The sequence below is a fragment of the Phalangium opilio genome, unplaced genomic scaffold (assembly GCF_054372755.1).
Source record: "Phalangium opilio isolate 3A_F unplaced genomic scaffold, DU_Popi_V2 ptg000079l_1, whole genome shotgun sequence".
In the NCBI taxonomy this organism is placed as follows: domain Eukaryota; kingdom Metazoa; phylum Arthropoda; class Arachnida; order Opiliones; family Phalangiidae; genus Phalangium; species Phalangium opilio.
Window position 1 is genome coordinate 3,252,960 of NW_028324187.1, and position 14,606 is coordinate 3,267,565.

Consider the following 14,606-nt stretch of genomic DNA (forward strand, 5'->3'; position numbering starts at 1 on the left):
CTCATATCTTTTACAAGTACTTCGATATTTTCAATTGTCTTATTAGATATTATTATTACATTCTTAGGAATCTTATCACATATCGTTTGTTAAGTTTAAGGTTTTTATTGCCCTTAGTAACCGATAATCAGCTGTGTTTGACGTGCTGTACGTAACGATTCTCGCCGGTATTAGATTTTAATTACCTATAATTATTACGCAGTTTTTGCAATGGGACATAAAAGTTAAATAGGCCTAATTACGATTGAACCTTCGTGGGCGTTTTCTCCATTGCCACCAACCCTTTGCCTACATACTATTTTGGGAACCTTTTTAATATTACCTCTACCGTATAGCGGGCCTATCTCTCCTTTCTACTCGCGAATAACAAGCCCGTGTTTCCATCTACATCTCTTATACCTTTTAAAAAGCATTTTTACGTAATGAATGACGCAAATTGGACTCGGTCCCAGTCAACGAAACATTGTCCCTGATGCTTTGCATGTCAATGTTTTCGACAGTTGATTTTGAGTCAACTCTTTCCTTTCCTCTCCTTCTACAAATACCCCCCGATTTTTCGATTCTATAAATAATTTACGTTTTGCGGGGAAATAAGTAGCTAGTCTTTTTTCATAAACACCGTGAAAATTATTTACTTTAGTTCGTGGTAAAGTTTAATTATGACATTTGTCTCGGGCAATTAGGTTAACCGCTCCGTATGCAATACATAATCCATGGTTAAATTCCTTGCACCGTATCGGATGAAGGAAGCTTATAACCCGAAGTAACACACACTTAAAGATTTCACATCTCTTTAATATGAAAATTTGAAAATTATTTCGGATTGGTCATTGAAATAAAAACAGAAACTTTTAATGAAAATTCATCTTATATATATTTGAGAAAGTAGTTTGTTTGTATCATAAGATATGTTCCATAAGTTTTTTCACCGGTTACTGAGAGCTTTTCATGAAGTGACGCAGGTTAGATTCTCGTAAAGCGACACCTGGTGAGGCGCTGTCAAAGGCTTAGTAGAGACTAAATAGAACTGCTATTAAAACATTCGGGTAGCTTAGCTAGTATTTTAGAAAATTTCGTCCAACTAAATTATTGTTTGAAATTTCGAAATGTGTTCCTTTAAGTGAATTTCAGAGGATACCGTTTATCTACAAAGTTCGCGCCTAAAATATGAATACTTTCTCTCTAAAAAATGCTGTTTATACCCGGTATCAAAAACAATTCTGAGAAACATCAGTTATGAATTAGCGAAGAAAAATTCGCGATAGAGATAATTTCGGAAAGTAGTTTTTGTTTATCCGGGAACGCGATTCACGTGTTCCCAGTAAGCGAATAGCACTTCTTCATTTCACGCGCTCTAACGTATGTATGTCCTACAAGTTTTGGCTCGCGCCAAATTTTCTTCTTGAACAATGCGAACCAAGCGTACTATGCCATAGATACGAAACGATTTTCATAAGGGAAAACAGGGCCCAAACGCAATGCATATTCCCCATGAGCCGCACTTAATCTCAAAGCCCAGAGTGAACGCCCTTGGCCCGCGTATAGTTTTCTTTTTTAAATCTTTAAAAAAACTTTCTCGGATCTACCTCAACCGGAAGTTCTGTTGGGTATCATCCAAGTCCATAAACATAGCGAACGAATCCCGTCCACAAACTTTTAGGTGGTTGTTTGGGAATGCTTATAACCAGCCCAGTCACTGATGATTCCCCGAACTTAAGGTACGGGTATTCGAGTGATTAAAACCCAGAGAATCTTCTCAAATAGAATCATTTCGGTTGTGGAAAGCTCTTCGCAACCACACTATAGCTGCTTTATAATTACATAAGAAAATAGTATAATGTTTACGCAATTTCTTCTGTAATAAACCATTCATTGATATAACTATAAAATTATCAAAATGTCAAATTTGGTTCCACCGCCCAATGTAGATGGTCGTGCATATCGACATTATTGTTGGAAAGGTATTGGAACCCGCTGACTCCCACGAGTTGAAGTGTTAATTGGCAATCATCGATACAAAGTTAACTTAACGTTATTGTTCTTTCAGTCATGGCCCGTCATTCGTACGGGCACGACCATTCAGATCCAACAAGTGGTGCCAGCGTCGACAGTAACGATTCAGGAGTGGTCTGCGACCTTCCGAGCAGTCTAAACTCATCCAAAGTCAGTTCATTCGAGGAAGCACCTCCGCATAAAGATGGACAAGACTTGTACTCGATACCAACCCAAGATGTTTCGGTTAATGACAAAAACGGTGCGCCTTACGTTTCCTATACAAACTGTGATAACTTCGGTCAACAACAACAACAGCTTCAAGTTGAACAATGTTCGGAAGAGTTTAATTACGTGGACAGAAATAATAAACAAGAAATAATATCAACGAATCAAGATGGACAAGGACACGTGGTGGATCAAGTTCCGGTTGCCAAGAGAATACCGCCGGGATGGAGTTGTGGAGTTTATGGTAGCGGATATGAAAATTTAGTTGTTGGACATTTCATGCCACCAATCAGACCAGGTAAGAGAACCAATCTTTCAATCCACAGATATGAACCTGCATAAATTCTCATATACTTCGGCGCAGCGCGATAAGTTTGAAACGCAAGCATAAGGGAAATTCGTACAACTTTAGCCTAGATCGAATAGAACCCTTTATATTTTCGTGGAAATTCTTGACGAATGATGCGTGTAAAATTAGGCGACTTTTCTTTTAACAGCTAGCACGATCAGGCGACTGTGAAAATTACGGAGCACATGGGGGTGAAAACGTAACATTTTTGAACCCTTTCCCAAAAATCCCAAATAGTTTTCTTTTTTGCATCTCTTTCTATCTCACTCCCTTTCTTTCTTATCGCATCGTGTTTATTTCAGTCGAAATTCTGTGAAAAAATATGTTTAGAAACTAAGCGTACCGAGCTTCTTTTTAGAGTGAAATTGAAGAATTTTTGAAGCTATTAATTTTTGAGGTTTCGAGACTTCGTTCTTAGAGTTGTCAGAATCAAGTGTCACTCGGGAAATCATGACATTTTTTTTAGTATTTAGTTAGCTAACTTTAGGAGCTCAGTTTCACGAGGAACGTAATAAAATTATTTTTAAATCCGAAATGACATGTGTCAAGTTAAAATCTTACATTTTTTGATAAAGAGTTTATGACGTGTAATATCATTGGCAATTAACCCAAAAAATATCTGAACTAACTTTGAATTTACTCTCAAACCTTTTATGGAATTGGCCCTTTATTGAACAATTAGAAGTGAGACACAATTCAACGTCACAGCTTGGACACTCAACCAACACCTTACTGTATAACATAACCCAAAATACCCATTTCATCGTGCATTTTTTATCCCACACAAAACGCGTTTAATTTAGCAGTTTTTATACGATGGCAAAGCTAATAACGACCGCATCTTTCAAACCCTTACAAAAAAATAAAGTGACGATGTTTTTACAATCCTAACAGTTCCGTAAGAAATAAAAAAAAGTAAAATAAATCTCAATGCCTAAATTTTGCGCAGCTGTTCTCCTCCCAACTCAAACGAAGAAAAATTATAAAAATAAAAAGAACTCTTTAATTCTCCGACCTGACGCTTACACTGAAGACGATAAACTTAGGAAGAACGCTTTTAACGTCATTTCAAATATAAAGTTTTAACAACGGCAATCCCAAGTCAAATATGCTGCACGGCTACGACCCTATCCATTCTCTACGAGCTTCAATCTAGCTTCGTAGGCATTGCATTCTGAATTCCAAAATGTCGAAACGAAAAGTTTAATCCCCTTCCTAAATGAAACGATAGCTTAGGTTTCTTTTTTATCACGTCACGTCACGTGCGTGCGGGTCAACTTTGGGGTCAAAAGTAGCGCGCGGGTTGTACCCCCGGTAAGCTCTATCACAACCGAGTCCTAGGCCTAGACGTGCCATGTTAAGTTACTCGCGCTTGTGTTCAAGTACTTGCCTACCATTTAATTTCTTTTTCTTTTTTCTTTAATATAACGTTCCCCTCTCGCGCATGTTAGGACGCGAGTTTCATGGACCCCCTCAACGAATACGGAGCGCGACATGCACACGCTAGGGTATAATGTGATCCCTTTTAAGGTCACTGACTCATAAGGGGCCCTTTAAGTACCGCCGCAGTGCCGTATGGTTAAGGTTAATTAGAGATACGTTAAACGTATCTTAACAGCTTAACACCACATCATCCGAGTCACACCTTGACCCTGAGCTAGCCTATGACCTGTAGAAACGTCTCTTTATAATTTTCCCTGTTGAATACTTGTTCGATCAAGAGACCAATGGAAGTAGAAATAAATACCAGGCGTAAAAAATTTAACTCTTGCAGAAGGACCTTAAAAGGAAGACTGAACCCAAGGGTTGTCCTTAGACCAGCCAGGAAGTTCCTGGTTCGAGTTAACTGACCCTTTGACTATTTGATACCTTAACACACCAGGTGCCTATTTTTTAATGGTTGTCTCGAAGTATTTAATTTGCTTCCATCCATCTAACCATCCTGAATACGCGTCAAGCGTACTCCCTCCATTTTAAAGTTATAAATCATAACGCGGGGCTTTTTTTGTATCTTATTACAATGAAGCACGTGTTCAACTTTCGTAAAATATGGAAGCGAAGTTGTCGGGGCGTTGGACCAGGCCCCTTATAAGCTATAACGGTACCTCTGGCTCTGTCTTATCATAAAAAACCGACGCAAATAAACAAAACTTTCGCTAAGAAGAAGACGTCTTCGCGTTGTCGCCGACGCTCGTGGCTTTCGAGTGCGAGCAGTGTCCCCCGCAGAGAATGGGGTATCGATGACCTGACCGGAAGACGGTTTTAAATATAAGCGAGAAGGACTGTGCCACGCATGCACCCACCGACCTCCCGCGAACCCTTAATGAGACAATACAAACACAGCTTTACACCATTCCTATAAGTCTTCCTCTATCTTTAATTAATTTTTTTAAGAAATCTTGAAAAGATATGTATCAAATTCAAGGAAGTTATTTGGGCATGCATACCTTTAGACGGGGGACGTTCTGGACCATCTGTTTGAAGGAGTTGGACCTTTTTTTATGCCAGTGAAAACTCGAGATATCAAACCTTATTAATTAAACCAGTTGGTAAATGATTGTCATTAACCAACATTTTTCGTTATAACCGCTAACCCGAGTAAAAAAACAATTGACTTCAAATATTGCCTAACATTCCCATGTCTTCAATGACAAAAAAAGTCTCCCAAGCTCTATCGGGACACCCATAAGAGTCTCGTCAAAGAAAAAGAGGGTGGTCGTGTGGTTAGAGGGGTGTCAAAGAGCTCCTCGCCTTTTGATCGTGAATTTTAATCTAGCTCCGATTCGAATTCTCCCACGATTTGAACTTGGTACAACTCAGAAGATTAACCAATAAAGGGCAGGAAACCATAGTGGTGGTGGTGACTTTTTTAGCATAATATAAAATACGCAGACAGCATAGCGCTTGAAAAATCAAAAGCCAATAAAAACAAGACGCGGACGGTAACTGAATTTAATAAAAGAGACTAGTACAATCCATTAGCTTAATTAGAGCCAATATGTACCAAGACTGCGAGGGTGGATGGGTTAAACACCCGGTTACATCGCTATTCGCCTTCCCCTAACATATCCCCATTGCTTCTACGGTGTTAAACGAAGTTACCAACCGGGCCAACCGAAATTCATTCAAGTTATTGAGTTACCGCGTCATGAGTCAGAGATATCGTCTTACAAAAGATGTTAATTTTTTTGAATCTAAGTTTTAATTAGTTTCTTCTCTCTGTAGGCTTTAAAACCAAGGTTTATTGTATATTTTAGACGTTAGTAGTGCCCGTTTTCAATGGGTTTGAGAGCGGGCCACATATTTTAAGGGGTTGTAATTATTATTCCACATAACCTTCTTGTTTAAGTCGGATTCTCGTGTAACGTTTAACTGTCTTAGCAAACTGTCCACACATGTCTATTTTTCTAGCTGTAGTAAAACATTTTATGCCATATAGCTATCGTTTTACAACTGATGTTATATGATAAAGAGTTCTAGCTGCTCAAATATATGCAAATGGAACTTGTCTCTGGGTTAATGCTCTAATGCTCCATTTGAAGTTGAATGAATTATTACAAGGTCTTAATTTAATGATTGTGACTATTCAATGTCGATCTATCTCTTTTAGTCATTATAAATTCAATAACATGACCTTTATCAAATATCATATCTAAGATAATTCAATACGTATCTATTATTGGGTAAATTTGACACTCTTTCTACCTAGATACTAGGTTCCAATCACGGTTAGGCTTTTCAGCAAGTATAACGTTACAGGAGCATCCCATCTAATATATTCTCCTCCTTTGAACTTTGACATTGGGTTGCTTTGGGATATGACACGGTTCCCTAAATATCTTGTATCTTAAAAAGCAAGCCCTTAAGGGAAAGGTTCTAATTTTACACAGCTCACTATTTAGCTTTTAAGTATTTAAGGGGCTTAAAAACCACCAGCTTCTTTTTCTTCGACCTTTGAACCCGTACAAAAACCCTTAAAGAAGTTTAAAAAAAATGTCTCTATAGTGTCTCTTGGCTATTGAGAATAGGGAGCGACCACCCGATATACCACCCAAGCGTCTGAAGCGGTGATATTTAACTTGACATCTCATCTCTAGAAGATTCCCCGTTGCAAACGAGTCCGCAACAGCTGTGGCGCCCAAAAATGACACCGAAAAAAATCTACCACTGACGATATATAGCGGGAGATATTTAGAATTATGGACCTTTTAAAAGAAATATGGACACATTTTTTGGGTTAGGGGGATAATAACAAACCAAAAATCCACTTTTACGCATTTTTTTGGGAATGTTTGGGTAAGCTGAACTGATTTTAATATAGGTCAAATAAATGTGAGGAAACGGTAGTAGGCTTAGGACATTTATTAATTTATGGTCAATACGTTGGACTGAAAAATGTAATGATACCTAATAATAATAAGTTAAATTCGAACCAGAGCTTAGTACGTAAAAAACTCATTAATTACAATTTACAAATTTGTCTCAATCCAAACATTACACAATCTGTCAAGTCAATTCCCGTTTGGTATATTAGTGTTGACAAGCCTAACGACACGTTCAACCAATGATGGTAAACTACAGGAACGACGCTAAGACAATCCTGGTCTTTTAATTGGTAGAACTTTGGAGCCTCTTGACAAGCAAGAGAGAGCTCACGATCGTCAAAACTAGGAGGAGTTTTATAGACATCCAAAAAAAAAAAAAAAAAATTATTCCCGGGCCGATTTCATTCACATCTTAAGATGGTCTCCCCCCCCTTAACATCCCCTACCCTACTATAACACCAGTACTTACAAAGGGGTGAATCAAAATATTGTAGTTAGATGATGGGTTTGAATAACCGCCCCCGCATATAAATAGAAAGGTGCTCTCAGGAAAGCGTCATATTCAAATTGAAATTCATTGAGAGCGCTTTTAAAAAGATTTTGGATATTTTAATTGTAGGTTCGGCAAGTAGTTTCGGTCCTCAACAATTAAACAACAACCAGAAGCAGAACAACGGCGTCCACCAAAACATGCTTTTAGATTATTTATCGTCCCCTGGTTCTAGCAACTTGACCAGTGACCTTTCGAGTCCGTCTTACGCTGAACGAAGAAGTCCTTGCTCGGTTGATTACCAATTACAAGGCCGTCAAAACCATACCACGAAAGATCTAAGTGACGAATACCATAGACCGAGTCAAGTGACTTTTGACCCTTTAATATTGGAGAATGTCTTGTCGCCTATGAATGAAACTTGTCACGAGGACATATTCGAGTCTCTAATACCGCCTGATTTGTACAGTTCCGTCTCCGAGATATTAGACTCTGAAGAACTACAACCAACGGAAAGTAAGGACTTAAAAGAACTAAGGGTTAAAGACGAAGACACTAGGCCTTCATCCAGTAATTGGAACAGGTATACGGTGTTGCCTCCTGTATTATCAGCTCCGGCACCCACTCCGGTTGATTTTAACCCACCTCAACGTCATAACGGTTCATCAGACATTACTATGGCTCCAAGCGCGAGCGCCATGTCGGGTTACAGCGCGCCTTTACCCATGTTTTCGGCGGCTTTCGCGGATTCGGTGTGTTCTTCTAGTTTCGCCAGTCCGAGACAATCGACCAGGTCATCCTACTCGGGCCGTGGTTCCAGGAACAAGAGAGCTTTGTCTATTTCACCACTATCCGCTGATGGTATCGATATTAACAGTTTAATAAGAATGTCCCCGACCTCGTTGCTACCAATGTCAGGGTCCGGGTCTTTTACCAGTTTATCGCCGGGTTGTTACGGACATTTGTCAGCCAGGAACAGTAGTAGTAGTCCTTCGATCGGGTCATCGCATCGAATGAGCGTTTCAACCAACGGTGGAGCATCAACGACGACTGGTTGTGGAGGACGACACGCGAGTATCAAAGACGATTTTATCGATTTGGACAGTAACGTTGCGTTGTACCAAGCCATGCAGAGTTTGGAGTCTTCCATCGCCATGCAAGACGTATTACAAGTAATTATTATTTGAAACCTTCTTTCAAGGGGATGTGCGTTTAGCACGTATTTAGATGCTGATGTTCGAAATTTTAAAGGTGTCCCATAACCAAGCAGTTTTACCGCACAATTCTTTGCAACAATTCGAGCAAGATCTCATGAACCGATTATCCGAGCCTTCCTCGGAACCCCATACTGGTTCCGAGCCACCCATGACGGCCGCCGCTCTCCCCACCCCAACGGCGCTGGCGTCGTTGCGTCCATCGTGCATTCCTACCTTGAATCGCCCACCCCCTTCCTACGACCAACACATGGCCCGGAAACATTTCCTGGTTCAAAAGAAGAGCTCGTCTGACAGTAGCCAACCTTCGAATTACTCCAGTTTTGACAGTTCCGAAGGTAAGAGGGATAAAGTCCAGTTTCACGTGACGTCGCGTTAGTACAGAAACTAACGGATCATGTGCCTTTCAACAGGGGACCGAACTGGAGAGCTTAATGATGACCCTTCAGGAATCCGCCAGTATATATGTTGGTGGATCGATTGTGGCAACACTTTCCCTGACCAGGAGGAGCTTGTGCGTCATTTGGAGAAGACTCACGTTGACCAACGAAAGGGGGAGGAGTACACCTGTTTCTGGCAGGGTTGCCAAAGGAGACTCCGACCGTTCAACGCCAGATATAAGCTCCTGATACACATGAGGGTCCATTCTGGCGAAAAACCTAACAAATGCTCGGTAAGTTTTGTCTATTCTATTTATCACTTCAAGATATGGGCTTTTCACGATAAAATCTGGCCCAAACTTGTCCAAATCTTTTATTCCTATCGAAAGTAACTTAAGTAAGACCCTGTACAACATACGGATAGTTTTATCAGGAAAAAGGTTGTCAAGACTCAATTTTGGCGGGAAAGCAGTAAGCAGCTGCTGGTATACGGTCGACCACGCGAAATGAACTTTAGTTAAAAGAAAAAAAAAAAAGGCTTCGGTAGATATCTGATATCGCGACCATTTTTTCTAGGCAACCGATTTAGAATTGGAATCTGGTCCTCGCTCTCTATCCCTCCGTGTCCCCCATCATACCATAAACAAGTGTCTTCGTGAATCCTTAGGCAATATACTACGACCGTTTATGATAGAGCCGCGTCATACCGTCTTTATATAAAACCGGGGGTTAAAAAATTTAGGTCTCGTAATACAGAAGCCCGACATTGGTAAGGGGAGACGCGGGATGTCATCTAGAGAAACTAGCAGTGTCAGGGTCATTGCCGTCCGTCTCGTACCATCGATGCTAAGTATTTTTAAAGTCAACGTCCGTCGACGACTCCAAGTGTATCATTATACATAGTTTTACATTTCAAAAAGAGTTTGCCTTACATAAAACCCTATTACCCATGGCTTTGAAGTTAAAGAAGCTTTGCAATCTTGCGCTGAAATTCATAGTGTAGGGTGCCCCGTCACTAAACTAAAGTTGTCTTCTGGGTCACAGGCAATAAACGTAAAGGCGGGAAGAAAGAAAAACCAGTAAGCAAATCACTGGTATCTCTTCTTAATGTCTTTCCTTTTATTACTTGTAACGTTGTGGACGAACGAAACGTTATTAATGGGTTTCAGAATATAAAGGGTCATAGGTTACTGGATGAGGGAATTTTAAAACTTAAATATACGCTAAAGTATATGTAATTAAAAGATAACACTTTGGAATTTTCCTTCATATATGCATGGTGATGTACTTTTACGGGGCCCCATAAAGTTCCAATCCTCATAAAAACTTTTTCAAGGGTTTCAAATTAAATTTATGAACTGAAACATAATCTCAACAAACTAAATTCTAAAGTCTCAAATTTGAGGCCTAATATTTGAATTTTTTTATTTATTTTCTGTATGTTCAGTTTGAGGGCTGCACTAAAGCATTTTCTCGATTGGAGAATCTCAAAATTCACCTGAGGTCTCATACCGGTGAAAGACCGTACGCCTGTCAGTATCCATCTTGTACTAAAGCTTTTAGTAACTCTTCTGATAGAGCAAAACATCAAAGAACTCATCAAGATACGGTAATTAAATGATTTAGTTAAAATCTAATTTATTACCGTACGCGAATGCGAGAAGATAGCTTCTAAACTTTCTAAAACTATAACAGAACGTAGTTTTAAATATCTTGCACGTTTTTAATGTCTTAATAGAAAAGACCCTGGGCTTAAAGGGTCATTTAAATAGTTTCGCCTCATTTAAGAACTAAAGAGCTGCTCCTTTTTTGCAAAGTTTTCACCCTAACTTCTTTTTTTTTTTTCATTCTATCTTGGCATTTTTTCTTGTCTTTGCGTTTCATCTTTGGTGGACGGATTCCAGAAACCATACGCGTGCCAAATACCGGGATGCACAAAGCGCTACACGGATCCCAGCTCACTCAGAAAACACGTTAAAAATCACACGACCAAAACGGACCAAGCCAAAAAGAAGGTATACATACACATAATGTTACTTTTTTCTTTGTAAGTTTCGGAGAAAAAGTGGGTAGAATGTATAGGCAGTTACACAAGATATGTACTTTAGAAGCATGGATGTCTAAGTCTGGTTTAGTAGTAGTCAATTTGGATGGAGGATTATCTTATAGAGGGTGATACTTATATGAAGAGGAGCGGGAAATGATTAATGCAGATCGTCATATGAGTAAAATTATACTTAGATCTTTGTATTGAATTTATTGACAGCTAAGAGGTGACCTTAACGAATCAGTTGACGCGGATCTGTTGAGCAAATGTTTGACCATCCAAGCAATTCGACCCAATCACCCAATTCTACAACACGGAGATAGGGATGACAGTTATGGCGCTCATGACTTTATGACTCATGACAGTGGTTTGGGAAGATCTCCAGCTCATAATTCTCAGCTTTCAACATATAACTCTGGCGGTTACTATTCCAGTAAGTTAGGGAAAAGGTCAAAGGTTACTTAGACATTTTGTCTAATTGCCTCTGAAATTTCATTAGATGGAATGACATTTTCAAACACGATGTCACCAGCTAGTCATCAAAGTAGTCCTCAAGCCTTAAGAGATATAGCTGAGAGGTAATTCAGTCTACCCTTAAAATTATAATGTTTCCCAACCAAAAATATACAATTTTCGATGGGAAATTGGAACCTTTCCAACATTCAACTAACTGAATGTTTTCAAACATTAGCAGCAATGAAACGGATGATAACCTAATCTCTATACTCCAAGAAACGAACCAATCAAAACTAAGTCTTCCTCCGATAACCCAATCAAATCGAAGAAGTCCATCAGTAAAATCTCATCAGGACAGTAGCAGGTCAACATCTTCCAGATCAAATATAAGTAAGACTAGTTGGTAATCGAATCATCCAGGAGTTTGTTACTTATTATAGAATTTGCAGGTCAGTTACCTCCATTGAACAGAACGCCAGCGTCACCTGGCTTACAATGGAGTCCTGGTAGCAGTTTGACGTTCCCTACTTTCCAAGACTCCTTCTCAAATAAGTACGGAATTATCTTGGAGGACTATTCCAGACCTGGAGGGTAAGCTTACGTCAAGATATAATCTATGGGTGCATGTGGTTGAAAATTTTGTGGCGCCAAAGTGGTTATGGTAATACTGGCATGCCACATACGTGGGCGCCAATGAGTCAGCACTGCCGATAATTCAGTTGGCTTCTATACAAGAGTCGAAATACTACAGAGAACTGGAGCTATGAGGAATGGTTTTAAGCAAACGTTGGGTCTTTTGGGGCGCGTTAACCAAAATAGTATCCTCAAAAAATTAGGTAGGAATTTCAAATTCTAGAGGTTTGCCACTTAGGGGGCATATCAGTAGCGTCAACGTGGGGGAGCAAAGAAAAAAACCTGCGGTTTTTTTTTGTTTTGTTTTGAAGGGAGTGAAAATATAATAGAAATAAACACGTGGATTTTAAGTCTTTTCATTGCTGGAGGTCCCCTTACATTTTGTAGACTATTAATAGATATCCGAATCTCATTCATAGATAGGCCTAGTACTTTTTGGCGGTAATTGCGATGATGAAACGTCATTGCTACAAAGTCTTTAGAGACCCCAAGCTAGCGCGACTCATCACTTACACTATACACTTACCTTGATCCAATATCTTTGAAGATTCCATGCTTATTACATAATCAGTTAGAAAACGTTTATTCACTTACCCAAATTCGAAATACGTTTGGGATTCCACATTAATGACACACTTGAAGTCAAAAGTTCTTTAAGAACACACTTATCTTAACTTTTCGGAAAGTTTATAATTGTTCACTTTCGGAATTTTCGGACAATGGCTGCGCCAAGGCTTAGGTCCAAGTCCTTTGTTGCCATTTGCAAAATTATTAGATACCCGATATTTTACTTTTTCTTTAATGTCACGTTAAACAACGCCGTAAACTTGTATTTCGAAATATACACTTACGATATTAATCGACATTACACGATAATCAAATTTAATTGACCGCGACAAGTCGTCACCGACCACAAAGTTATTGCTAAAACTAGCCACGCATAGCCGTCCTGAGTTTTGAAACCATAGCCACCTTTATGAAACAATGAAACCTAAAAGCATGGAGAATGAACACTTTGAAACGGTAGTGGAAAATTTGAAAAAAATTATATTGGTGCTGAATTTTTATACGTCGTCCGCTTGTCAGGCCAATTTTGAACATGGAGACATGAAACGTTTACTAGAGTAGTAGCATATGTAAATGATATTTTGGCGCCGATTTTAAATATAAATTGTTCTTTTAATTTATTTTCAGAGTTTCTTAAGGAGAAAAATCAATCAGATTTGGATTAAAATTTAATCGCCCGGGCCGATTCTTATCTTTGGACGACTTATTGATGGCCAGGCGCATTTAAAATAATGGTTTTTGATGGTCTGAATTACTCCATGGTGTAATACCGCTAAAGGGGTTTCAAAAACCATATAGGCGTAGATGCCATAACCATAATCAAGCTGTGACACAACCTTTATTGGGTGCTCAAACGGTTGATAACTTAAAGAACACTTTTGATCGATATTAACTAGTTTATATAGGCGACGAGATATTTTACTTGTACATTTCAATGACTAGCTCTCTCTTTTGTGTAATATTTCACTCCCTAGCATGTATAAATCATTGACTTTCGCCCATTTAAGGGCGTTAAAAAACCGAGTATATAATGGAATCTTAAATAAATTTCTTTGTACCCAGTCCCAGTGATAGGAGTATTTGAAATAAAATAATATTTTTTCTTCTCATAACTTTATAATAAGTTTCCTGAGTGATTTTCAAGAATGATAAAGCGCATGCAGTTCATTCATTTTCAAGGTAGCTTTTTCTTCATGGAAAGGGTGGAACGGTATTCCGTGCATTAGTAAACACATTTTCCATGATCTGAAAATAGTTTTGGCACTATTCCCTGATTTCTAACCGCGATAACTAGCACAGTTGATTGTTCTCAGAAGCCCTTTGCGCTATATCGCAAGCAGCTTGCGTCGTCTAGTCGAGCGCGTGATCGAGTGGGCTACGCACTTTGACAAGAGCGCATCTGCGATTATGGCGACATCTAGTAGATTTAAATTTAAAGCAAAGAAAGAAGCAACAAAACAATCATTTATTTCAATAATTTGACTTTATTATTTAATAATTAGAAGAACTTAAGATAATTACACACACTTATATTAGGTCTACTAAAAGTTTTTCCACTATTAACAAGTTAATTCAGAGAACAGTCCATTCGGAACTATAGCGACATCTAGTAGACAAATTTTTAGCAAAGAAAAAACAACAAAATACGAAAATTTCTTTTAATAATTGGTCTTTATTATATAATTGGAAGAATTTAAGATAACTATTAATTACACACACTTATATTAGGTCTACTAAAAGTTTTTCCACTATTAACAAGTTCATTCAGAGAACAGTCCATTCGGAACTATGGCGACATCTAGTAGACGAAATTTTTAGCAAAGAAAAAACAACAAAAGTCGATAATTTCTTTTAATAATTGGTCTTTATTATATAATTGGAAGAAATTTAGATAATTACACACACTTATATTAGGTCTACTAAAA

General features: G+C 38.6%; 2 protein-coding genes across 2 annotated transcripts in view; one reads left to right on the forward strand and one right to left on the reverse strand.

Moving 5' to 3' along the window:
• Positions 1-13,046, reverse strand: part of Pur-alpha (Purine-rich binding protein-alpha) — a 59,416-nt gene extending 46,370 nt beyond the window's left edge. Inside the window, exon 1 of the mRNA XM_089845669.1 lies at positions 12,709-13,046. The gene's annotated coding sequence lies outside the window, so the exon portion shown is untranslated. The remainder of the gene's footprint in view (positions 1-12,708) is intronic.
• Positions 8,074-13,864, forward strand: LOC149654227 (zinc finger protein GLIS3-like). Its single transcript, XM_089845654.1, has 10 exons — positions 8,074-8,556; positions 8,636-8,936; positions 9,012-9,271; positions 10,426-10,587; positions 10,883-10,993; positions 11,245-11,458; positions 11,525-11,603; positions 11,717-11,871; positions 11,931-12,072; positions 13,309-13,864. Exons 1-10 carry the CDS (start codon positions 8,083-8,085, stop codon positions 13,316-13,318), a joined length of 1,908 nt encoding a protein of 635 aa, XP_089701780.1. The 5' UTR covers positions 8,074-8,082; the 3' UTR covers positions 13,319-13,864.
• Positions 13,865-14,606: the final 742 nt, after the last annotated feature.

Coding starts and splice junctions, on each gene's coding strand:
- LOC149654227 (XM_089845654.1), top strand. CDS start 8,083: ATGTCGGGTTACAGCGCGCCTTTACCCATGTTTTCGGCGGCTTTCGCG. Junction 10,588..10,882: donor AAAGAACTCATCAAGATACG/GTAATTAAATGA, acceptor GACGGATTCCAG/AAACCATACGCGTGCCAAAT. Junction 10,994..11,244: donor CGGACCAAGCCAAAAAGAAG/GTATACATACAC, acceptor ATTTATTGACAG/CTAAGAGGTGACCTTAACGA.